The sequence below is a fragment of the Dunckerocampus dactyliophorus genome, chromosome 1 (assembly GCF_027744805.1).
Source record: "Dunckerocampus dactyliophorus isolate RoL2022-P2 chromosome 1, RoL_Ddac_1.1, whole genome shotgun sequence".
Lineage (NCBI taxonomy): Eukaryota > Metazoa > Chordata > Actinopteri > Syngnathiformes > Syngnathidae > Dunckerocampus > Dunckerocampus dactyliophorus.
The window spans coordinates 21,978,922-22,005,798 of record NC_072819.1 but is presented as its reverse complement, the minus strand read 5'-3'; the positions used below and the strand labels follow the sequence as shown (position 1 = coordinate 22,005,798).

Below are 26,877 nucleotides of genomic sequence, written 5' to 3'. Positions count from 1 at the left end.
TTCCTTACTCAATCCATTCCATAATTTAATTCCACATACAGAAAAGCTGTGGGTTTTCAGCGTTGTTGTTTTAATGTTTTAAGTTGAATTTTCCTCTAAGATCATATTTCTCCTCTCTGATAGCGAAATACTGTATGAGGTTTTTGGGTAACAAATTATTATTAACTTTATGCATTATTCTAGCGGTTTTAAAGAGTACTAAATCTGCAAATTTTAATATTTGTGATTTTAAAAATAAAGGGTTTGTATGCTCTCTATACTTGGCATGATGAATTATCCTCACCAATCTTTTTTGCAGTACAGTGAGTGAGTTGAGATTGCTTTTGTAATTATTACCCCAAATCTCCACACAATAATTTAGACAGGGTAATACTAAGGAACAGTATGACAGAACATGTCATTTTAATGAAATGCTGGTATTGAATATCATTATGTGGACCCCATTTCTTCTAGTTTTATCATGAAACATATACATTTTGGTTACATTTAAATTTCAATGTTGTTTCACATTAGTTGAAATACAGTTGAAATTGTGTTGCGCTATGGCAGGGGTGTCCAAACTATGGCCCGCAGGCCAAATGTGGTGCACCATCCATTTTTAACTGGCCTGTATCAAATTCTAAGTAAATAATTGACTATGGCCCTCGCACAACATGCACTTAACTGTTTTGTACTTAATTTAAATAATAGGTGGAGCGACTGTCTAGAACAGGGCAGAGTCTCAACAAGGAAAGTGATCACAGAATAAAATTGTTCTGGTTAACCAGAAATGGTGGAATCAAAGAGACACAGGAAGCGAGAACTATGTATGGATATGCTTGCTTGATGCTGAATCAAATGTAACCAGTGTGAACGGTAAAATAAAAACTTTTAAAACTTTTTTGTAAACTTTTCAAATGCGACCCATGCCTTGTTTGTATGTAGATATAAATCCGATATGTATCCATCATGTATATGCCATGAAAAGGTGTGCTTTGCCAAGACCTGGGGAAAGGTACTCACAGGTGTAGATAAAAGTAAATTCTTATCATCCGACAATTATTTAAAAAATCTGTCAGTGACGTGGCACACTTCAATGTCCAGCACTCCTGGCTCCGACATCCACCCACATGCTCCTCAGAACAGACGTTACAGCAAGTTCCCCACGAACTGCCATAGTCCAAATTGTCTGTGTAGATTCTCAGTCATCCAGATCATGGTAATACGCAAAGGGTTGAATCGCACCAACTGGACCCTACTTGTTGGTTGAAGACGTTTCACCTTTAATCCAAAAGGCTTCTTCAATTCTAGGTGCAGAGTCCTCCTCTTTATAAGTCCCTGGTGGGCGTCTCCCCTTGGGATGGTCACCATGGGATATTAACATGATGGCGCGGGTGGCCCGTGAACAATCATCTTGCATACTAATAGGTCGTTCACCTGGCTGGTGGCAAAACAACTCGTTAGTGGCCATTGTTCCCCTAGAACAATGCTCAAGACAATAGGTGAGATGAGAGACGATAGGTGATGGCGTGAACCTCCTTCTCTGTTCAGAGAGGGCCTTTCAACTTTGACATAGATGGCTTCTTTCACACCTCTGACAAACCAGCAGTCCTCTCTCTCCAAAATTTGGATGTCGTTGTCCTCAAAGGAATGTCCCTCCTTTTGGAGATGCAAATTAATGGCCATTTTACTTGCCATACATTTGTGTAGAGGTTGTTTGGTTTCACCAATACAGACATTGTTGCACGCCTCACTAAATCGCACTGGTTAAACAACATTACTGTGATTGCTTTTTGCGATTTTGTCCTTTGGGTGAACCAGATTTTGTATGAGGGTGTTGGTGGGTTTGAAATGCATCGGTATATTGTGATTGGAAAAAATTCTTCTGAGTTTCTCTGACAAGTGTCTCTGAGATTCCTCTGACACCATTTGCAGCAGTGTAAGTCTCGTTTTGTGCCATCATTTGGAGGTATCATCTGCCATTACGGCAGTGGTACTTATTATGATAAGAATTAGACTGGCCGCTGGTGTCTATCTCTCCTAGTTCCTGAGACGAGCTCCGGTGGCGCGGCCTGCTAGTAGAGTTAGCTCCGGATCAATGGCTTGCTTCCCGCTTCCTGCTTCTGTGCTAGCGTCGACGTCTCCCTGCTGAAACAGCTACCGCTGGGCCCTCGGCCTTCACCGCCAGGCCCCACCAACGGCCACCGGGCTCCTGCTGGAGGAGTGGCCGTGTATGTAGATAAACATTTGAACTACAAAATGGTAAAGAACATGTCATTGGATATTGATAACATTTTAGAATGCATAACCGTTGAAATTAGTAAAGAAAAAAGCAAAATGTATTAATAAGTTTATATATAGGACACCCAAGTCAAGAATTGACATATTCGAGGACTGGATCAAAACAAAATTTACAGATGTCAGTCAAAAAACTATTTTTATATGTGGAGATTTCAAAATTGATCTTCTGAATTCAAACAAGCAAAACAGAATAGATGACTTTATAGATACAATACACAGTTTAAGTCAATATCCAAAAGTCACCAGGCCTGGTAGGACTACAGATCATTGCGCAATATTAATTGATAATATATTCAACAATGATTTTAATAACAATACAACTAGTGGGCTGCTAATTAATGATATAAGTGATCATCTTCCAGTGTTTATAATTTACAATGAAAAGTATAAAAAAGGAAAGAGGGAAGATACCAGGACCTTTAAAAGATTACATACAGAGGAAGAGGTATTAGCGCCTTTAAGAAAGATCTAGAAAAACAAACACGGGAGTGCGTGTATAATAAGAATGATATAGATGAGACAGATGAAAACTTTAATACTTACTACGATAAACACTGTCCACTGAGAGAAGTGTTTAATAAGCAAAAGAAGAGGAATCAGCCATGGATGACAAAAGGATTGCAAAATGCTTGCAAGAAGAAAAACACAATCAATTACAGAAAATTACAGTGAATTATTAGACAAGAATAAAAACAATATTAGAGCAACATGGGACATTCTAAACTGTATTATCAGGAATGGTGCCAAGAAAGCTGATTACCCTCACTATTTTACATATTAGATATGACAATATGAAGGCGGTAGTAGAAAGGTTAGTATATATTGGACCAAAATTGGAAGAAAGATACCAAATTCCTTGTCAGTAGAGGAAAGGAATGAAACTATAGACAGGAATCTCAACTTCATGTTACTCACTGAGGTAACAAAAAAGGAAGTCATTGATATTGTTAGTAAATGTAAAGCAAAAACATCCACCGACTATAACGCAACAGGAATGGAAACGATAAAAAGAACCGCTGACATACATCAGTAATTTATCATTCCAGACTGGTAAATTTCCAAACAAAATGAAAACAGCTAAAGTAGTTCCAATTTTCAAAAATTAAGACAAACACCAATTTACAAACTGCCGACCAGTCTCCATATTACCCCAATTTTCAAAAATCATTGAAAAGCTATTCAACCACAGGTTGGATGAATGTATTAATAAGAATGAATTACTAGCGGACAGCCAATACGGATACAGAACCAACATTTCAACTTCCATGGCACTAAAGACCACAGAAAGTGTGCATTTGCAGTATTTATGGATTTGACAAAAGCCTTTGATACAATTAATCACAATATCCTAATTACAAAATTAGAAGGATATGGAATCAGAGGATTAGCTTTGAACTGGGTTAAAAGCTACTTAGCAGACAGGAGGCAATATGTGAAGCTAGGCGAATATACATCTGCGAGCTTGAAGGTATCGTGCGGCGTGCCCCAAGGATCAATACTGGGAACAAAACTGTTTAATCTATATATAAACGACATCTGTAAACAGCCGCTGCACCAATTCTCCTGTTGATCTCATTCCATCCTTCCCTCACTCGTGAACAAGACCCCAAGGTAATTAAACTCCTCCACTTGGGGCAGGATCTCATCCCGGACTTGGAGATGGCAGTCCACCCTTTTTTTGTGCGAGAACCGCGGACATGGACTTGGAGGTGCTGATCCTCAGCCCAGTCGCTTCACACTCGACTGTGAACCGATCCAGTGACAGTTGAAGGTCACGGCTAAATGAAGCCAGCAGGACCACATCATCTGCGAAAAGCAGAGACCCAATCTGGCAGCCACCAAACCGGAACCCCTTAACGCCCTGGCTGCAACTAGAAATTCTGTCCATAAAAGTAATTAATAGAATCAGTGAAAAAGGGCAGCCCTGGGGGAGTCCAACCCTCACTGGAAACGGGTCTTACTTATTGCAATGCAAACCAAACTCTGCCACTGGTGATACGGGGAATGGACAGCCTGAATTAGCTGGTCCAATACCCCATCTGCCGGAGTACTTCCCACAGGATTCCTCGAGGAACACAGTCAAATGCCTTCTCCAAGTCCACAAAACACATGTAGACTGGTTGGGCAAATTCTCATGCACCATCAAGGACCCTCAAGGATGTAGGTATGTAGAGTTGGTCCACAGTTCCACAACCAGGACAAAAACCACACTGCTCCTAATGAATCCGAGATTCAACTATCTGGCGAATCCTCCTAAGACCTATAAGACATCAACAAGACATTACATAAACTCACACATTAGCATTGCCACAGTTCTTTGTTGTTTTTTCTGGAAAGCACACTTTTTCATATGATTTGCCTTTGTTTTACTCGTTTACTGCTTCCTCTATTTTGGCACAAATCCTCAAACAACAAGCTTGCTGAGTCCTTTTTTGCTGCAGTGAGTTGAGTTGGTTATCAGGCTTGTTGGTACAGTGATACAGTGGTTGGACCACTGCAACTGTTCTTCATTTTCTTATAATCTTGCTTAAGGTTCTTCAGCTTTTATACAACGTCACTCACGACCTGTCAATACTGAATTAGCTGTCCTCAACTAGTCAACCAATCACTGAAGCCCTATTGTCTCCTAAGATGAAGTCTGTATACTAGTTTTCATTTGTCAATTACTGCTGCAGTATACCTTCATTCAATGTGACCTCATACCTTCATTGAGTTAAGCTTATTTACAGTTTCAATGCAGGCGCTGGAGGACTTTAAGGAGGAGAAATTAATCAGCGAGACAATTATTATTAAAGATGATCTCCTTAAGGTCCTTAAGACCATATAACATAATGTCAAGTCATTATAAGCAAAGTCAAGCAATGAACACTGATGGGTTAAGAGGGTTACATAAGTGACACTTACTGCTATTTGTATATAATCCATTAACTCAAAGCGTCTTGGATGAAAGGGGATTGTTTAGAAGCATGTATTTGCTCTTGTAGACGACGATAAGCCATTCTTAACTGCTTATTTGCTCTTTCTTAATGCTGTTTTGCTCCTTTAGCAAAGTACGATGGTGCTTTTACATGTTTGATTTACCTTCTCCCTTCAATATATACAGTAATTCCTTGTTTATTATGGTTAAATTGTTTCAGACCCGACCGTGGTAAGTGAATTTTCGTGAAGTAGGATTCCTTATTTAGAAGCCAACTATTTTCGTAGAGACCATAGAAAACCTGCTGACGAGCATCTAAATATGTTTTTTTTAACATTATTAGAGCCCTCTAGACACTAACTGACACCTATAGTCACTTTTATACTCATATTGCGCCTCTTGCAGCACTCAATAAGACTCGTGCGGGTGTGTGTCACTATTAGGGTTGGGCATCGTTTGAATTTGAACAATTCCTGTCCCAATTCCGATTCCTCCTTCGATTCCGGCTCCTAACGAGTTTCGATACTTTTAAAATGCAGGATCATAAAACTTTGCATGGTTTAAGTGAGGGCGCTAACCAGATGTCATTTATTTTTTGATTTCTCTGATTCTGATTGCTTAGAGCAGGGGTCGGAAACCTTGACTATCAAAACAGCCATTTTGCCCCCTCACCCACGAAAGGAATATAGTCTGGAGCCGCAAAACATCAGTTTAAAACAACATCTTATAAACTTTTAAAAGTTTGAATCTTTCTCGATTTAACCAGTTATAACAACAGAATACAACAAATTCAAGAGATTCAAGAGATTCAAGAGAGTTTTATTGTCATGTGCATAGTAAAACAGCAGTTATACCATGCAATGAAAATCTTATTCTGTTCATTCTCCCAAGAAAAGAAAGAAAACAAATGAAAGAATAAGAACATAAGAAACAAACACATAAACATAAATACCAATAAATTAAGCAACAACAACAGAAGAGACATTAATACAAGTAAATAATACAAATAAATAAATAAATAAATAAAGTGCTATGAGTGTGTGCGTGTGTTGCGTGCGGCGTGTGCGAGTGCCTCGTTGAGGAGCCTGATGGCCTGTGGGTAAAAGCTGTTTGCCAGCCTTGTGGTCCTGGACTTCAAACTCCTGTAGCGTCTGCCTGACGGTAGGAGTGTGAATAATGAGTGTTGTGGATGTGTGCTGTCCTTGATGAGGTTGTGTGTTCTGCGTAGGACTCTAGTTTTATAAATGTCTTGCAGTGAGGGGAGGGCTGCCCCAACAATGTTCTGTGAGGTCTTGATCACCCGCTGGAGTGCCTTCCTATCACGTGTTGTACAGTTACCGTACCAAACAGTGATGGAGGCGGTAAGGACACTTTCGATAGTGCATCTGTAGAAGCAACTCAGGATTGTGGTGGACATGCCAAATTTCCTCAGTCTTCTCAGGAAGTACAGTCTCCTTTGGGACTTCTTCATAATTTGTTGGGTGTTGTGAGACCAGGTGAGGTCCTCGCTGATGTGTGTGCCAAGGAACTTGAAGGTTTTCACCCTCTCCACCTCAGTCTCATCAATAAACAGGGGTCTATGTGGCTCCTTTTCCCTTGTTCTTGGGTCGATGATCATCTCTTTAGTCTTATCTGTATTGAGAAGGAGATTGTTATCACGACACCAAGCTATGAGGTCCGCCACCTCTCTTCTGTATGACGTTTCAACACCACCAGTGATCAGTCCGATGACTGTAGTGTCATCCGCAAATTTAATGATGCTGGTGTTGTTCTGGGAGGCCACGCAATCGTAGGTGAAGAGCGTGTAGAGGAGCGGACTCAGCACACACCCCTGTGGGGTCCCAGTGCTCACAATTCTTGAGCTGGATGTGCGGTTGTGGACTCTGACTGACTGGGGTCTGCCTGTTAGAAAGTTAAACACCCAGTTACAGAGGGAGGGAGACAGGCCAAGTGTGAGGAGCTTATTTGTGAGTTTGTGGGGGCAGACTGTATTAAAAGCAGAGCTATAGTCTATAAATAGCATTCTGACGTATGTGTCCTGGCCCTGTAGGTGAGAAAGGGCTGTGTGGATGGCAGTGTTGACTGCATCATCCGTGGACCGGTTCTGGCGATATGAAAACTGTAGAGGGTCCACAGTTGCCGCCGGGATGCTCTTTTTGATGTGGGTCATGACTATTCTTTCAAAGCACTTCATAACAATAGGAGTGAGTGCTATAGGGCGATAGTCATTCAAGCAGGTCACGTTGCTCTTCTTGGGTACGGGCACTATGGTGGTGGACTTAAAGCAGGTCGGTACAGATGCTTGTGCAAGCGACAGGTTAAATATGTCAGCAAGCACATCAGCTAGCTCTGATGAGCAAACCCGAAGTGCACGTCCTGAGATGTTGTCTTGCCCTGCTGCTTTTCGTGGGTTTGTTTTGTTTAGAACCCTGCGCACATCAGCTGATGTCACCATGAGAGGTGAGTCCTGTGTGCTCCCCAGGTTCAGCCACCCTCTCTGCTCATCAGGAGTTTGGGTGTCAAAGCGGGCATAGAACTCGTTCAGCTCATCTGGAAGTGTGGTTTGGCTGGACGTGGGTACGCTACTCTGCTGTCGATAGTCTGTGATGTGCTGGAGCCCCGCCCACATGCGCCGAGGGTCTGAGGTGGAATAGTAGCCCTCCAGCTTCTGTCTGTACTGTCTTTTGGCCTCCCGTATGGACCTCCTCAGGTCATATCTGGCCTTTTTGTAGTCATCAGCGGTGCCCATGACAAATGCAGTCGAACGAGCACGTAGCTTAGCCCTTACATCACAAATAGAAGTGCAGTGTACATTTGTAACTGATGCCAACTAGTAGGGTTATGATAGTATCATCTTGGTTAAATCTCACTACCTGACACCTGAAGAAAAATGTGCAGCACAGTGAATTGACAGCCTGTTTCTTTGAGCTCACTGGTTATGGTGACGAACAGCCATGGCCAGCAACAACAGTCAGAGATGCGCTCACATCAGAATCAGCTTTATTGGCCAAATATGCATTCACAAACAAGGAATTTCACTTTGGTTAAATTAGCTCTCACTGCACATATACACAGACATCAATAGAAATATATAACAAATAATTAACTTCTCCTGAAGTCCACTGTCATATCCACAGTCTTGAGCGGGTTCAGCTCCAGATGGTTCTGGCCACACCAGAGGACCAGCTGGTTCATCTCCCATCTGTAAACAGAATACTCGCCGTCCCAGATGAGACCGAAGACTGTCGTGCTGTCTACAAACTTCAGGAGTTTCACAGAAGGGTCCCTGAGGTGCAGTCATTAGTATAGAGGGAGAACAACAGTGGAGAGAGAACACACTGAGTCCGGGTGCTGGATGTGTCGCCTGCTGGCTCCTGCCAGTCAGGAAGCTGGTGATCCACTGACAGGTGGAGGCTGGCACAGTGAGATGGGAGAGCTTCTGGTGGAGGATCTCAGGGATGATGTTGTTGAACGGCGAGCTGAAGTCCACAGACAGGATCCTTGCACAGGTCCCTGGGGAGTCAAGGCGATGCAGGATGTAGTGCAGTCCCATGTTGACTGCATCATCCATCGACCTGTTTGCCCTGTAGGCAAACTTCAGGGGGTCCAGCAGGGGGCATGTGATGTCCTTCAGGTGGCTCAACACCAGCCGCTCAAAGGAGTTCATGACCACAGAAGAAGCTTTCTTGGGGACTCAGCATTTGAAGCAGGAGGGCACTTCACACAGCTTCAGTGAACGGTTGACGATCCGGGTGAAGATGGGGGTCAGTTGGTTACTATCAGGCAGGAGGGGGACACACCATCAGGTCCTGGAGCCTTTTTAATGTTTTGTCTCTGAAAGAGCTGATGCACATCCTCTTTACAGATCTTCAATGGAGGCAGTGGGTCAGAGGAAAGGGTGAAGGGGAGGAGCAGGCCAGGCGTGCAGGTAGGTTGGTGAGTGGTGTGAAAGAGTTTCTGGTCTAGAAGGTGTTAAGGCCTGGTAAGGGGTGTCAAACTCGTGCCATGGAGGGCCGAGACGCTGCAGGTTTTCTTACTAGCCAGTCACTAAAGCAGTTGATTTTAATGATCAGCACCTTCAATTTGAGGGAAGGAGCTCATCAATTAAATCACCTGCTGGAGAAACTGGTTGGAGATAAAACCTGCAGCATCTCGGCCAGCTCATCTTTACCTTCAACTACATGAAAGCCGATGTGCTTCCAGACGCTTGCTTTAAATCCAGAGGGGTCGGCGTTTACGCTCACCCATTCTGATAGCGTCTTAGGTGCGCCACCATAAACTGTCTGGGTGGCACTTCCGCTTTCCGTCTTTTTGTTCCAATTTTTTTGTTCCATCAGCATCGATTATTGACATTTATGAATCGATTAGTAATCTTCAATGTCCGCATTGCGATGCATCTAAGAATCGATTATTCCCCCACCCCTACTATGCAATGTGGAAAACATTGAGGTGGGATCTGCTTGTCATGCCAGTAACGTTGGAAACCATCACGACCTTTAAGGTTACATTTTTGCTCATCAGAAAAATAGAACTTTCGTCCACCTCTCAATGTCCCATGTTTGGTGCTTTCATGCAAATTCCAAACAGGCAATTTTGTGGTGTTGAAGGAGACGTTTTTTGTTCTTAAAACCCTTGCAGATGCCGTCTGACGGTTGCACTTGGCACCAGCAACAACCTTCATTTGGACAGAGGATCATCGTGTGTCTTGACAGACAGTCAATTGGATCCTCCGGCCAGTGAAATTTTTAGTGTGTACCACTTGACAATCCAACCGCATTCAAAGAGAGAAAGCTTTTTTGCCTTGGCCATCAAGAGATCATGACAGTGTGAAAACCTCACAAAATGACACTGAATCCACATTTTGGCCAGGAAAAGCTGTGGTCTTAAATGTTTGATCAGCTGATGAATAGCCTATTTCACTTTAAAGGTTGTTTGAAATAAATTACTTCCTCAATATTTTTTGTCTCACTCCCATTTCTTCTTTTGGGACCCATAACCCAAAAAGTGTGTAACTAATAAAGTGTTGTGGTAGCCCTACACATTTTTAGAATAACAATTGGATGAAAACAATCTGAATTGTAGGAGCATTCAAACTAAAGTGTATAAAAACAAAATTATTATTGCTGTTGTATTTAGGGATTGCTATGGTATGCTCTGATTGTATTAACCAGTGTTAATGTCTTCAATTAAGTTCTTCCTTAACTCATTCAATACCAAAAATGTAGTTATACGTTTTTATAAACCTGAACACCTGATCGCAACAATGTCTTTATACATTTTTTAGGGTTTTCTTTGTGCGAGAGGCTAAAGGAGGTGCTGATGCAACTCCTCACAAATTAGGCTTGAGAGCAATTTTATGCCATGAAAACGGCCACTAGGTGGCAGAAGTGCATTTGATAAGAGCTCTGCAGAAATCATGAGAGGAAGGAGAAACACACATAAGAGGAAGAGGAAGCCCTTGCATAAAGGCAGCTGTTACATTGTGGACCACACGGGAAAAGAAAACGCATTGTAGGGAAATTTTAACGCACGCATACACACACGTGCACGCATGCACACACACGCATGCACATGCACATACATGCACACACATAGTTCGGTTCCAACTCACATAGTTAATTTCCAAATCACAGTTCCAAATGTGAAAATTGTAAATAGTTAATGGTGTTATATTTGTAAATAAATTATTTTGATGAAAAAAAAAAAACGTTTTTGTGTTTTGTTGTGGTATAGTTTTTTAGATATTTGAGCTGTCACAAAAGTAAAAAAAATATTTGTGTCAAAGTGAACGTTATGTTTGAAATGTATCTTTTCACAAAAAGCTTGATTTCCATGTTTATATAGCCATAGAACACAATATTCGGTGTGCTTTGAAAGATAAGTCAAAATTGCCTAAAATGTCCGGAACAGAAGGGGTTGTCTTGTCTTGAAAAATGGCTGGGATTCAAGATTCAAGATTCAAGATTCAAGATTCAAGATTCAAGAGAGTTTTATTGTCATGTGCATAGTACAACAGCAGTTATACCATGCAATGAAAATCTTATTCTGTTCATTCTCCCAAGAAAAGAAAGAAAACAAATGAAAGAATAAGAACATAAGAAACATAAACACATAAACATATATACCAATAAATTAAGCAACAACAACAGAAGAGACATTAATACAAGTAAATAATACAAATAAATAAATAAATAATGTGCTATGAGTGTGTGCGTGTGTTGCGTGCGGCGTGTGCGAGTGCGTCGTTGAGGAGCCTGATGGCCTGTGGGTAAAAGCTGTTTGCCAGCCTTGTGGTCCTGGACTTGATTGAATGAGTTAACAGCATCTCTCAGCATTTACACACAATTTTTGGGAGGGAATTGCAATTTGCATCAGCTGTGGACCACTGCTGTTTAGTTTTTAGTGTTGTGCTACAATAAAGTAAAATAAATAATAAAGCCTCTGAGAAAAAAAGGGACTGATGAAAGCAGCAGTGTGAATTTTGCTGCCATTTACTGAAAGGGGTGATTTGTCTTTCAACCCCAGTGTGTGTGTGTGTCTTGCAGTCAAACACATAGTGTGTTTCCCAGACAAGGCTCAAAGGAGGTCTTGCTCAGATGAGTAGCAAGGTAATTGAATTTCAATTTGTTAGGAGCTCCTACTTGTACTTCACATCTAATCTGACCCCAGTCTGCCTCCTCAAGATAAAACAGGCTGCTTTAACGTTCCTCTCTCCTTTCATTTGTTTTCCTTTCTTCACCCTCTTTTACTTTTTTGCACTTATTTACTTAAAAACAAAACAAATAACCCCAGACTGTTCCTCTCTGTATATCCTTATAATGATGACTATTTCACTTTAGTGGAGTTAAGCATTAGTTGACAATGCTGGTTAAGTTCAGAATCTCAGATTAAAAAAGGGGGACATTTCCTTTTTTTCATGCCAGTCATACAATCTTTTGCTATTACTTTGCACATTGTTTTCCCCAAAAAATAAAATATCCGGTGTATAAGCTGCTACTTTGAACCGTCCGGCTTATACAGTGATACGGCTATTTGTGGTCGCGTTCTGGTCTAGTGACATCTCCTGTGCTTTGGAGCAGTCATTAGTGATGTGCGATACCACAGATTTAAAATTCAGGCAATGCCTATCTACTACAGATGCGATACTTTGTGCATTTACACCTAACGTGTTGCGTACATTTAAAAATGTAGTGCATTTCAAATTATAGCATAGCATAGCTCATAAAATAAAGAATATAAGACATCACAGTAATTTATTCATTTATTTTACTGTAAACAACTGCATAACATTTAGACAAGGTCTCAATAATTTAGTTACTTTCCACTGTGTTCTGTTAATATACATTACCTCAAATGATATACCGTAAGTATCAAAGTATCGATATTTTGATTTGTGAACCAATTTAAGAGCCTAAAGATCTGGTATCGGAGGTATTCATATTTTAGTATCGATCCGCACATCACTACTCATCATGGGGAACACGTGGAGAGGTGCATGTGATATCGATCTAGCGGCTTTTGCTGGAGTCTGCCTGAGAATCTTGGCGGCGCGGGGCGGTGGCGGTAGGTCCACTGTCGTTGGCGGGTTTCGGGGGGGATGGACTGCTGCGTGCTGGGAAAGACAGCATGGGCTCTGGGGCTGATTTGCCTCTGGGCGGGGGTGGTGCTGAGAGTGACAATGAAAGAAGGAGAGAGACCCGCGGCATGTGTGGCGAGGGAATTGTGGGGCTGTTCGGGTCCAAAAGTGACGAGGACGACTTTAGTTGTTTCGGTTTCCACGAGAATGACGAGGACAGCCGTGTTCGGCACTACTTGAAAAAAAGCATTTATTTAATTAAAAGTTTAAAAATTATTTCTGTGTAACATCTTTCTGTATACTAAATATTCCATGTTTTGATGCGGACACCTGCGGCTTATAGATCGATGCGACCTATATGTGTACAAATCCTTTTTTTCGTGAACTTTAGTGGGTGAGGCTAAAATACCGGTGCGCTTTATAGTCCGGAAATTATAGTATGGAAATTCTTTCTAGCTGTGTATTAGAAGACACAGTTTTCCAAGAGAAGACTTGGAAAACGGACTAATGCAGCAAAGGAGGACTGTTGAGTATAATACTGCATTATGGTTTATGGTTTAATTTATTTCGAACATGCATACAGTGTACATGGAATGCTTCAGTCACAGTTCCACATGTCCAAAAAGGAGTAGGAAGAAGCAAAGCTTTAATGCTACCCCTCTCCTCGTATCACATCAATTGCTTATACTCATTTTTTACAGTGTAGCATGCTATTTTTTCGTTCAGCTTGCCTAATTTACATAATTGTTCAATCGCTAGCAGTGTGGCTCTTTAGTGCTGTATGCTTGCAAGTTTTCTCCCCGACAAAACTCACAATGTCGACTAAATGCTCTGCACCGACAAAGGCACCTGCAGTTGCACCCAAAATACAGAGGAAGATGCACAAAATGTTAGAATTCTGGACATGCTAAAGGAAGGTAGAGCTTACGCAGCTGTCGGGCGTCATTACGGAATAAATGAATCTTCGTTTCGTACCATAAAGGAGGAAAATAACTTAAGGATGACAGCAGCAACAAATTTTAACAAGGATGCGAAAAGGGCTTTAACTGTCCGCAACAAGACCATGGAGAGGCTGCCTCTGCGGATGCATAAACAAATTTAAAGCCATCATCAAGGAAGGGGGGATATAGACCCGAACAAGTTTTTAATATGGACGAGACAGGCTTATTTTGGAAACACTACATCACTGATTCAGCCCATGGACCAAGGCATGGTCCGCGCTTTCAAGGCCCTGTAAATGCACAACATATATATTTTCTCATTTCTAAGAAAAGTGTATAAAGTGTGTGGTGAGTGGTTTTACAGCCTTAAAACATATATACAGTAATAAACGAAAAAACATGTACTGTAAACTAAAAAAACATATAATAAATGAAAAGACATATTCTGTAAACGAAAAACATATATAATGAACAAAAAAAAACTACAAAAAAAACTACAAAAAAATCAACTTCTACTGCACGGATTTCACTTAACACTGGTATTTTTTTGGAATCTAACCCCCCGCGTTAAACGAGCGAACACTGTATATATATATATATATATATATATATATATATATATATATATATACACACACAGTAGACACCCCTACAACGTAAATAATCCGTTCCGAGAACCTTTATGTTATAGGGTTTTATGTTATACAAAGTGTAAAATACATGTAAATAGCCTAATCCATTCCAAGATCTTCTCAAACTCACCCCTTTGGCACTTCAAAATATTAAAAGTCCACCAAATATGGTGGGAAAATATAAGAAAACGTTACCATGAACATAGTAACAAGATGGCGCCCTCCGTGGCAGACGTCTTTGTTTCACTCTCCCGTTTTTTTTCTATTTTTTTGCTATTTTGTTGTTCATGTTGGACATTCAACGTGCTGCGTTGCATTGCAGCATAGAGACAACTTTTGCAGCATAGAGACAACTTTTGAACATCGGCGGGGTTCACCATGAGCTTTCGTTCAGCCTCTCGGACTGGCTTTCTTCTGTGTCGGGAGGACGCAGCAGCCTGCGGGCCTGGTGAGCTAAATGCCCAGGAGCGTCCGGGGCGGAGGCGAGGCAGGAGGGGCGGCCTGCGTGCTAGGATAAAGGCTGTAGCGACTGGGCCACCGCTGCCGAGCCTGCTGCTGGCCAGCGTCCGCTCTCTCAAAGACAGGATGGACGAGCTGAGAGCAAGGATTGCAGCTACGGGAGATCAGAGAGTGCTGTGTGTTCGCGGAGGATTTACTGGACTCGGCGGTCCGGTTGGGGACATTTGCCACTTGCCGGGAAGATCGGACTTCGGCGTCTTGTGGACACAGAGCCTCGGGACTGTTCTCCCCGAATGTTACCAGCATGTAGGCTTTCCCACGAGGGCAAATAGCATCCTGTACCAAGTCTACAGCAACATGAAAGGTGCTTTGAAGGCTCTTCCAAGTCCCCATTTTGAAAAAGCTAATGTCTCTTCTGTTGTTGTTGCTTAATTTATTGTTATTAATGTTTCTTCTGTTCTTATTCATTTTCTTGTGTTTTTCTTTCTTTCTTTCTGCTGGGAGAATGAACAGAACAAGAATTTCATTGCACATCAGAACTACCTGTTCTACTGTGCATATGACAATAAAACTCTTGAATTGAATTGAATCTTGAATTGAATAGTAGAGTAACATTCCAATATAAAATAAGGTAATAAATAAGATTACTGTAAATGAATAAAACTGAAAAACAAAAACAATCCTACCGTTCACGAGACGTCTTGATCAGGAGCGCAAGTGGAGGCAGGAATGAGGAGGAGGACTAGCCTAGTCGAAACGCGACTCAAAGAGACTAAGAGTCAGCTGGTCTCACAGACAAACGCACATGCACTACACGATAATGCTGTGTGCAAAATTTTAATTTGTAACCTAACTTAACTGTGTAAGTTAGTTTAAGGGCGACTACGAAGAGGAAGGAGTTTGAAGGGACAAGCCTGTCTCTCACACAAACTCACGTACGTGCTGTATTAATCAGCCAATGAGATGAGAGTGTAGGCGGTGCCCTGATAATCAGCCAATGAGAGTGTGATGCGTCAGAAGGCGTCACCAAGTGTTAGTTTGAACTTGCACCGACTTGAGGCATTAATAAAGTTGATTAAAAAAAAAAAGACTTGCACTTGCATTATGTTATATGGAATTTCTTCTGTAATACGATGCGAAAACTTTACATAAATTCTTTATGTTCAGTGGAATTTATGTAAAAGGAGGTTTATGTTATATACATATATACATATACATATATATATATATATATATATATATATATATATATATATATATATATATATATATATATATATATATATTTTTTTTTTTTTTTTCCTTTTCTTTCTTTTTAACCTTTCCTCTCTCCCCTGTTGATATCAACATCCTCTGTCTTTGGTTCTGTACTGTGGAGTGTCACTGCATGTAGATACTGTACATGAGTTCCTCATTTTATTTCTTTGTTGAGCTGGCCCTTGCAACGACTATATCAAGGTCATTGTTCTTGAATGTAATCCTTGTAGCTGCATGGTTCTTTCTTGTTGGTTACGTCCTCCATTATCCTTATTGTCATAGTAATATGATCTTTAATATGTATCCAGATCGTTGATATCTTCTCCTGGGCCTCCATTTAGTTTGGTGAAGATTTGCTCCAAGTGCTTTGTATGTTTCCCTGCTTCCTCAAGTCTTGTGTTTTCTTGGCGATGTCGGCATTAGGTTTTGTCAGATGCTCACAGCATTGTGGCTTTCAGCTTCTTTCCCTGTTTCAGCAGTGCAGTTTTGAATTCTCTGTTGATTAACTTAACAGTGACCGGTGGGGTGTTGTTTCTGCCATATTGTGAGACCTCCTTTGAGTCTAGGAAATTAGCAATCTGTTGCTTTATAGAAGGAACATCACTTGACCTGGGTGTAATTTGGAGTCCTGTGAGGATCACATCGTTCATTCGTGCATTCTTATCCATCTCGTCAATTACGTTTTTCATTCGCTTTGTGATATTTTCCTTTGCTTCTTTCTCTTCCTCAAGGGTGGTGCAAAAGGCAGCATTATCCTTGAATTGTGCTTTGATAATGCTCTATTTTCTTTAGGGTTTTTAGCTTCCTCAAGAGCACCGCGCAAGGTAGCGTTGTCTTTCAATAATACTTCAATATCGTCCGGCAGAGCCTTGATATCTTCTATAGGGTTTTTAACTTCCTTAAGAGCAGCGCGCAAGTCCACATTTTCATCCTGCAACTCCTTGATTTCTTCTTTTAGTGCTTTGGTGTCCTTGCTCAGTGCGCTATTTTCCTTAATAATGTTTGTGACATCATTATGGACATCCGTGATCATTTTATAGAGGCTATTCCAATTAAATTTAATATCTGGTTTCAGAAGTGATATTTCCATCCTTATATTTGCAGAATTTTCACTGATTTGAATTGCAGATTCTCAATTCCTGGCCACAGCCAGTGTCATTTTGCTTTATGTTTGACATTGTTGCTAGGCAACCACTTTGAACTTCAGCAGTTAGCCTGTTAGCTTGATTTGCTAGGAGGTATCAACACCTGTAACTATTTTATCTCAAGGAATCTGTACCTCTCATCTATCCAAGTTAAAGTTGGGGGATTCAGCAAGCAGTGCTGATCTTGTTTGTGAAGTGTAGTCAGGAAAGCACACAAATAGTTAAAATTTCCAGTATCTTCAACAGAGCTCCTGCCATATATGTCCTTCACAGTCAAAAAAAAAAAAAAATGAAATTGTCCAGAGTTAATATATAACATGAAGGAGAGATGATGTCAGCATTGACGTTTATTTTTTTTTTACTTTTGTTGCCATGTGTCACAGGACAAATTGCATTTGGGAGGGGCTGGGGGCGGCAAGAAACTACAACAACAAAGTGGAGACTGGAGACTCCTTCCCTCAAGTGGAGTACTGCAGCATCCATAATTAAAGCACAGCAGCAGGTTAAGCTCACATTAGTTTATTGTTTTGGTCCTTTTCTGCCATTCATCCTGAGATATTACAATCTTGCGGCATTTCCAGATAAATCTGCTCGACCAATGAGTGACCAGCAGTGGTTTAATAGGCTCTATTTGCTTAGAAACCGGGCTGACCAGGTACTACTAGTGATAGTACCCACTTTTGCCAATGAAGTATCAATGGCTATGTTGAACCAAGTAGGCACTATGCATAAGACGCTTGTTGCTGCTCACATTATTTCTCAGGAGGGAGTACTGTAATTTGCCTTTGTAACACCTCGCCACGTTGTATTAAACGTTTGTGTAATAACAGTGCCATGTTGATATGTCTGCTGACGAAAGCAGCTGGGGACAGTGGCTGGCTACACACGACAATGCTTTTGTCACACACTTGTTATGGAATAACACTGAAATCACACATTGGGGCGGCATGAGGGCAGCGTTTAGTTGCGTAAAGAAGTGTGTAATCTGTGTGTAAAAAGCACACGTGGTGCATAATTCTTGTCTGTGTTATGGGCAGCTTTGAAAAATAATGTAAACACGCTGATGTGTTGCTGAAAGAGCTGGTTGGTGCTAGGTTGCGTATTTATCTATTTGCAAAGCTTTTTCTACATGGCTGGACGCCCTTATAAGACACACATACAGTGATGTCCCTCCATTATAGTGTTGTTTGCACCTGCTTGGATGGAGCTGGAGGTCATCAGGGAGGTGAAGTGTAGTTCTGGCTCCACATGAGAGCAATAAGAGGCATCGGTCCAGTCAGTCCTCGCCTTTTTTGCTCTGCTGGAGTCAGAGGAGCCCAGCTAACACACTAACAAGGTGAGCAGACAGCAGGGGGTGGGGAGGTGGGGTGTGTCTGCACTACCCCCAATGTGGAGGCGACAGCTACTGGACTTGCAGCACTTAGGTGGTGTTATCAGGTGCCTTGGATCTGGCTGAGGGAGCAAACCATGCTGCTGTTGCAATTACTCTGAAGAAGGTTTCTTGCAAAAATAACTGCTGGAAGACAAAATAGCAACCCATTTATCACCAGAGATACACTTACATGGTTCACATTTGAGGTGGACATGCACTGGTGTGAAACATTGGGACAACATGGCTATTAGCTATACTGCTTAGGAAACAGAACACATAATCACTGCTGTGTAACACCAAGTCAATCACACTTACAGGATAGTCGTATCTGCCTGGTACCTGCTGGTTTTGCGTATTTCCGGTGCATTTTTTTTCCTAAATTTCTGGCGTCCCATAAGGGTTGTGCCCAAAATGCTTTGGAGGATGTGCTACAACACATGTAATACAGATATCCTCCAAATTGATTAATTATCAGACAAATGGTAAAAGACTTATGGGTAATTAGTTGCTCGGTTAGTTATTTTGCTTGATGGAAGCCATGTTTTCCACCCAATCTTTGTCAAATTTTACAGACATGTGCTTGTCAGTCCCCTAAAGCTATGCATTAAACTTCGTAATGAACACCCTAAAATTACAGTGGCTGTTTTGCAGATGGATTGAGCTGTGTGAGAAATGTCAAGTCAATCCAATTTATAGGGGTCAAATTTGGGATTTAATAACGGTGTCACCATGTGGTGTATTTGTCAGATAAGTAATAGCCTCTCATCCCTCCAGGTTTGTTTGGGGACCTTTGTAGATTGTTTTGGGCATGTAAGTATTAGGCGCCATATCGGAGTTTCCTAGCATGCAGCTGTTCCACACGTTCCTGCGAAGAGGTATATACGAGTCTCTCAAGCAGTTTCTGTGCAGGGGGTACAGGCTGTCAGTGGGGGAGAGGGCAGATAAAGTGCTTTCCCTGCCGGGTTTGGTGATGGTGCGGCTGTGGATCTAATGGACAATATGCTGTCACTGCTGGGCTCGGAGGATGGTGGTTTTGTGTTCCCACATATTTTTCTGAGCCAGCTTCCGCCTCCAGTGCGCACGGCATTGGCTAACTCTCCTTGATTGACCAGCGGCGATCTCCGTGGCCTGGCCAACGAAGCTGATTGAGTTCTTCTGGCTACGAGATGGCGTGGACGACCCGCTGGCGACGGCGACGGAGACGACCCTGCGTAGCTGGTGCTTCTCGACGTTTGGCAACGGCTGTGGACGCTGGCGAGCAGTGTGAGCTGCTATTAATTTGTGACTGTTTGTCAGCGAGACGCTTCATAGTAGACTCCGCCTCGCAAGTCAGCTTGCTTCCCCCCGCAGGCACAGGCAAGGTAACCGAGGGCTGCGGGCCACTGTTCAGTGCAGCTAACGCCTCTTCCATCAACACCTTTGGTACAATGTTGGTGACTGTTTGTTTCCATGGACGCAAATTACTGTCCCTATTGTCAGTGTTGATTTTCTTTGTGCTAATGGACTGCTTGTTAATGTTTCTAATTGCTGCTTGATTCATGCTGTATCGTTTGCCACATTTCCGTGTAAGACCGGGGGACTAGGGCTATTTTTTTGCATCAGGTGACGTGTTCCAGCATTTGCTGGCAGATTTTCCGTTGTTGACCACCTCTGCGTTTTCTACCACCGATACTAAACATGGTGTCGAACAGTTCATCCCAACAGAGGGGCTGGCGGCTGTCGCGTGTGCACGATGCCTGAATGCGGCTAAAGAGGAGTTTGCTAAAATGGAGGTTTTGGGCATTGTGAGGCGGTCAATAGCCTGTGGGCCTTGCTCCTGCACATGGTGCCCAAGGCAGATGGGTTGTGGCGGCCTTGTGGTGATTTTCACCACCTTAACAATATCACAGTGCACCATTGCTACCCCATTCTGCACATCCAGGATTTTTCCGCCCGCCTGGCCAGTGCAATGATTTTTTTCTTAGTTCGACGTGGTCCACGGTTATTACCAGGTTCCTGTGTGTGCGCTGACCATGTGCCCATGACTGCAGTAATTAGACTGCATTTGGGCTTTTTGAATTTTTGCGCATGCCTTTCGGCCTTAAGGGTGTGGCGCCGACTTTTAAAGCGGACTTATTATGCTTTTCATCTTTTCTGACCTAGAAATGTTGTTACAATGTTGTATTCTCGTGTTACACGATGCCAACGCGTTAGATAATAAGGTTTGCGCATTTGGAGACAGCAGTTTTGGATGGCTCGGCACGCTGTGTTTTATGGATTTTTTTTTAACACCCAGTTCCATTGACGTCAATGCAACCCGGACTTCCTTATATGGGCATGCTCAGGTAAACACTGTAGGCCTGCCCTCCCCCCGCTCTGCTTTGCTCTGTTCTGTTTACTGTGTTAGCACGTATGGCTCCCAGGAAGTGTTTGTTCGGGTGTGCCTAAAGAGGCAAGCCAAGCAGAAGCGGTTGGAGTTCCCGGCCGGTGTGCTCAACTGTCAAAGGCATTTCACACGGCACTGTTTGTGAACATGGGCCAATACAAAGCTGGACTATGTGCCAAACTGTTGCTGAAGTCCAACGCCTTTCCAACGTTACTTGGTCGTGTTGAAGAGTCAGGACAGCAAGCTGTAAGTAAAGCCCCGGTCACACCGCCCGAACTTTGCTGTAGCGTCCCTGGAGCGGTGAAAAAAATCATCACCGCTCGTAACCGCGTACAAAATGGGGAAAAAAAAATAGAAAACATGGGCGTTGTCCTAGCGGTGCACCGCTGAAGCCGCCGTTGCTTTAGTGTTGGTTTAAGGGTAGCGAACGTTGGCTTAGCGGTTTAGAGGTAGCGAGCGTCGATAGAGCGACGTTCTGCGCATACGGGCTGGTGGCATTGAGGCGCGTGGATCTTCATACGCAGTCCCACAGTGCCCTCTAGTGTGTCTCTGCAAACACAACAACTGTCTGACCCACACAACTCTTGTCTCTCCTTCTTCTCTCTCTTCTCCTTCTGTCAACAGCTTGTGGTAATCTGAGTAGGTTCTGATTCTGCTGCTGGACTCGTGCACCAATTTATAGCAAGTCTCTCAGCATCCATGGTAGTACAGTTTTACTGTAACTTGCAAATTTGATATAACTGAGGTCTGCACTCAACGGCTAATCCAAATAGGCTGCTGGTCCATTTCTCCCCGTATTTATAGCAAAATTATGCTCCGCCTCCGACACCTCCATACCAACGGCAAACCAAAGTTCATCACCGCAATGGATCGCTGCTTCATCGCTGCTTCAACGCCTGACACCGTTCCAGCAATCCCGTGTCCGCTCGTAAAATGCTTACAGCCGCTCCAACTAAGTTTGTGCAACGTTTAATCACCGCCCGGGCAAAGCTGGCGAAGCAGCACTGGTCCAGCGTTCAAGATTTCTGCGTTGGTGTAGCGGACCCAAGCGTCCACGAACTTCCGTCTAGCGGTGCCAAACTTTGACTGGCCGTTGTTGGAGCGGTGATGAACTTTGCCGTAGCGGAAAATTGCCCACTCCTCACAGCTTGCAATATTTTGTGCAGCTCAAAACTTTCGGAGCAGTAGGAGGGACCATCAGCGGTGGCCGAGCGTATACGGCGTTGCCTTAACGAGGTCCAACTTCTGTTAAACGGTGGTGCGCGGTTACGAACGGTGATGAATTTTTTTCACCGCTCCAGGAACGCTACAGCAGTTCGGGCGGTGTGACCGGGGCTTAACAATTTATCAGTGTCCTGACTGTGTTTATTTTGTGTAAGTAATCGAATAAAAGGGGTTCGCAGCTGTCCGGAAGTCCTCGGGAGTGCTTCGGAGTTATACCAATCACAGTGGAGAGGGCTCGGCGGGAGGCGGAGGAGGGCTGGGGCTGGACTGAATTACACAGACCATTTGGGCAGGAGACAGGAAACACTGCAGGAAGAGGTGCAGAGTCTGGAAGATCCACAAAGCTTTTTGTGCGGGTTATCGTGTGTAGCTGCTCTCCAGGAGTCCAGAACTCAATACAAAGGCCTGAAAATGAGTATAATAGGTCCCCCTTTAAGAGGCTGATGGACTCTGTGTTGCTTGACCTCACTTTTGTTTTTGTCTATCTCTGCATTTTGGTAGCCAGTCTTTCGGCCGAGGAGCACTTTTGGCATCTCACGCTGGTTTTCCACCATCTTGACGCACATAGTTAAAGGAAAACTGCACTTTTTGGGGGGAATTTTGCATCCAATTTATCATCCACAATCCTTATGTGAAACATGAACACATATTTCTTTCCCTTGTCTGTGCGTTCTAAAGAGAGAAAACGAGTTAGCATGAGGGAGCTAACAATGCACGTAATGGGACACACCTATTTCGACTATAAAGCCCTACAAAAAAATGACAATAGTGTTCCATTTACTTAACTGACCTGTATATTAACTAAGCTACAGCAATATTGTTATTGTAGCAGCTAACACGATGGATGGATGGATGCATGGATGGATGGATGGATGGATAAAGGCCACTGTTACAATCAGAGATGTATTAATTTAACATAAGGAAACCACAATATTAGAAACATGTCTCAGTCTGCTGCAAGGCAAACGCTAACCGCAATAATAAACATACTGTTAAATGAATACCTCTCTGACAGCGTCAATCTAACCTAAGCATTATTATCTTTGTAAAGAATTTGTGATAAAGCTCATTTGTTGGATCTCATTGGATGGTTAGAAAAATAAGCAAATTAAGTACGTACATATGACATTTGAGCGTATGGACACCCACAGGAAAGATTTGCACGCATAAAGCTTTGATATCATGTAGCAGCACCATGCAAACATACACCTGAGAGCAAAATGAGCATCCCCATATTAGACAAAAAGAAAGATGAAATGTACCCGACTGAGCTCTTATCTTCATTTTATTAGCCTCCTCTGCTGATGTGCTCAAGCTTTATTTTGCAGCCTGAATCCTAATGAGTGAGATATGGGAGGGGGTGGAGGAGATTGTGTAACGGCCTGTTACATAACACAATGCTCACAGTGTGTGAGGCTGAGTTGTTCTCCTCGCCAAAAAAAGAAGAAAAAAAAACATTGTACCCCATTATGGCGCTGCTTCTAATAATGGCGTGATGAGGATAAGTTGTTTGGGAGGTGAGGGGGGCATGGAACCCTGGCTTGTGTTAGATTAAAACTCCACCATTAAGTGGCATTGAAGTGGGTTTGCCGGGTAATTAAATTCGATAAAACGTTATTGCTTGCACCTTCAGTGCACTTCCTGATGGTAGGGGATGAACTGTCATGAACACTGGCTGGACACCTCAGCAGAAGATAGTGCAGCTCTGCTGGTTAAAAGCTGGCTTTGTGTACCCGCAACTTTGCAGAGTTTGGCTTTGCAAGGTTTGATTTATTTTAAGGTGGCTCGTTGGAACGCCATAAAATAAATCTGACTCTCATTCGTTCGTATAGCACCCTTTAAAAAATGTAGTGTTTATTATGACTCAAGTACAAAATGTAAGTAGCAAAAATACAGCACATAAATAGTTTAAATATCATTCATGTGTAGTTGACATTCACACAGAAGGTCTCCTCCGTCTTCTCCTCCATGTTGTTGACGTAGACCAGAATCTCCACTGAGCCTGGACTCTGGCTGGGGGCAAAGCGCAGTCCTATGGTGTAACTGTCTCCCCCGCCAATCTGAGCAGCCAACACAACAACAAAGCTCTCGTCAAACTGTGTCTTTCTGAGGGTAACAGTGCGTTGTCCCTAAGAGGCAATGGGTGTTGAAATGTCAGGGAAATGTAAGGAAAAACACAATCAACTGCTGACATAAAATCATGTGCTGCTGTGACGTTTCACCCCAAAACACCTTTCATCCATATACTTTATATGGACAAACGCATCCAGACACTATTAATTAAGTCATCAATCTTTTGGACGAGGCCCCTTATCCCTGCCTAAATCTTAGTGCTTCATTTAACCAGGCATTTTTGTCATGCAAACGTATTACTCTTTCAAACTCGTATTGTTTTGAGAAGCCAAACTCTTTACTTAAGTAACTCCAATAACTAACCGGAAATACGTTTCTTATCACCGAAATCCAACCAGAACTGGGCTCACGGGACCTAGTGCAGGGTAAGTCACCATTGACTACACTGCTGAGGGGTATGTCATACAAATTCATGTCAAAAAATCGGAACTATCCCTTTAAAGTAGATATTCAAAATAGAATGTGACACATGGTGTCACAAATGGGATCCACCGGTAACAGCCCATTTGAAGGACACAGGAATCTTGTCTGTATATAAAAGACAATAATCTCTGAAAGACCGGTTGAAAAGTAGGCTAAGTGGGCATCAGACATAAACTTATGGACACTGGGGATGTAGTCTCGTGTTTTCCCTAGAACTACAAATTACTAAGGATGGACATGTGACTAATTGTCCTTCATCGACTATGAAGGGAATCGCACGGCATACAAGCAGTTTCATTGACTTCGCGTATTGAGCAGGACAGCAAACTAACAAACTAAAGGAGACTGAATCAATAGCACCTCTACTGGTTGCAGCCAAGTAGTGCATGCCATGTTGTCTCAGTTGCTTCAATACATAAAGGAAACACGTATTCCTCCTTTGAGGCAGTAAATACAGGATGTGAACCCATGAGACATGTGCTGTTTACTCTGATATTTAAGTCTAAGAGCAGAAATAGAAAGTGCAGTCGACTAGAGAGCAAAGACACAGTTATGCACCGACACTCCCCTCAAGACACACTGGAGACATTCTCCTAGTTGTTCTTAGCATTGCTCCACACTCTTCTCGAAGTGTAATAAACTTGCTTCTGGGACATTGTAGGGCCTCGCTGATGTTTCTCACAGCTGGTTGGAGACGACCACCTCCTGCACTGTTACCCGTCACTGGGTACTGGAATTGATCCCACACAAGCTGCACCATCGTCAGCAATGTGAACTACTACACTACCAATCATGCATGTATGCATCAATCAATCATCCATCATCATCCATCTAAGGTCAAAAACGTCCATAGTGATTGATGTATGTGGAGGGTGTGGCTTTGATTAATAGAGAAAACAAGAGGTTCCGGTGCTAGTCTGTATAGAATTAGTAACTCATATATTACATATGCTGTAAATGTTAAAATTATTAATAATTGTTATTATTAATAATATCACTATTATTGGTTAAATTAAAATGACTAATTAAAAATAATTAATTGACTGTTGACTGTGTTCTGTGGGTGTGTTCAAATGTTTAACATAATAAATTCGCTATACCAAAGAAGAAAACAGCTTATCTCCTTGTTCCCTGCTTTCTGGTTGTGTTTGTTGTAAGGACGTACTTCCCTGCTTGGTATTCTCCAGCAGTGGTCACTTTTATTTATTTTTCTACAGCAATTGCTTCCTGCCTGGTTCTCAGGAGCACCTTCAGTTCTTTGTATTTTTTGTATCTCCTGCTGGTTTTCCTGCAGCATCTTTAGTTAGTTTTTGGCCTCTGCCGTATTTTAGTTTTGTTTTGTAGTATATCTTTTTGTATGCCTTTTTCCTCCTGTGGAGTGATTTTTTTGTATTTTTTGTAGACTTTTTCTTTGTACTATTGTGTCTCGCTCTCTGCATCTTGGGGTCCAAACTCAGTCTTACGCCGAGTTTCTTACTCCTGCTACCATGCTCAGAGGACAGCCAAAAGGCTGTGTGGTTTAAAATTAAGGAAAGGGTTTTTTGATTGGTAAATTTTGCTTCAAAAGGCTCTACTGTCTGGCCCAACCAGTGAACTTATTGTATCTACTGTCACTGTGATTTTATTTGTCACTGAGTGCGTTGCCCGCCAGAGAGATGCAAGAAGTTAGTGGAGCACTGCCGATATTTTTTATTGTAATTTATACAGTGGTACCTTGGCATACGAGTGTCTCAACCAACAAGTGTTTTTTTTAAATGCGAGCCGGCTCTCCGCTGATTTTTTGCATTGAACTGCTTTTATGCATTCCCACATCCTGATCAAAATCTTAAGACCAGTTGAAAAATTGCTAGAATTTGCATTTTGCACATTTGGATCTTAATGAGGTTTTAAGTAGAGCTACAATATGCAAAAGCAAGAAGGGGGAGTGAGACAAAAAGCATTTTGAAAAAGGAATTTATTGGAAACAACAATTAAACTGAAATAGGCTCTTTATCAGCTTATCAAAAGTTTAAGACCATCGCTCAAAAAATAACAAAAAACTCTCCAAACCAGAACAAAGAATGTTCTCAGTAGGACTCAGTAATGAGTAGCTCCAACGTTCTTCTTAATCACTTCAAAAATTGGTTTGGGCATGCTTGATGCGAGTGTTTCCA

The 26,877-nt window shown here is 42.3% G+C and overlaps 1 protein-coding gene across 5 annotated transcripts in view; it reads right to left on the bottom strand.

Moving 5' to 3' along the window:
• Nucleotides 1-4,421: 4,421 nt before the first annotated feature.
• LOC129170635 (nephrocystin-4-like) overlaps nucleotides 4,422-26,877 on the bottom strand; it is a 270,848-nt gene continuing 248,392 nt past the window's right edge. For 2 of the 5 annotated variants that reach the window (XM_054758592.1, XM_054758682.1), the window contains exon 29: nucleotides 22,314-24,228. In XM_054758592.1, the coding sequence (XP_054614567.1) occupies nucleotides 24,088-24,228 (141 nt within the window). In that variant the 3' untranslated portion in view covers nucleotides 22,314-24,087. Of the gene's footprint in view, nucleotides 4,541-16,207; nucleotides 18,724-22,313; nucleotides 24,229-26,877 lie in introns of those variants that run through there. The other 3 variants (XM_054758947.1, XM_054758770.1, XM_054758861.1) reach the window with 3 other exon arrangements.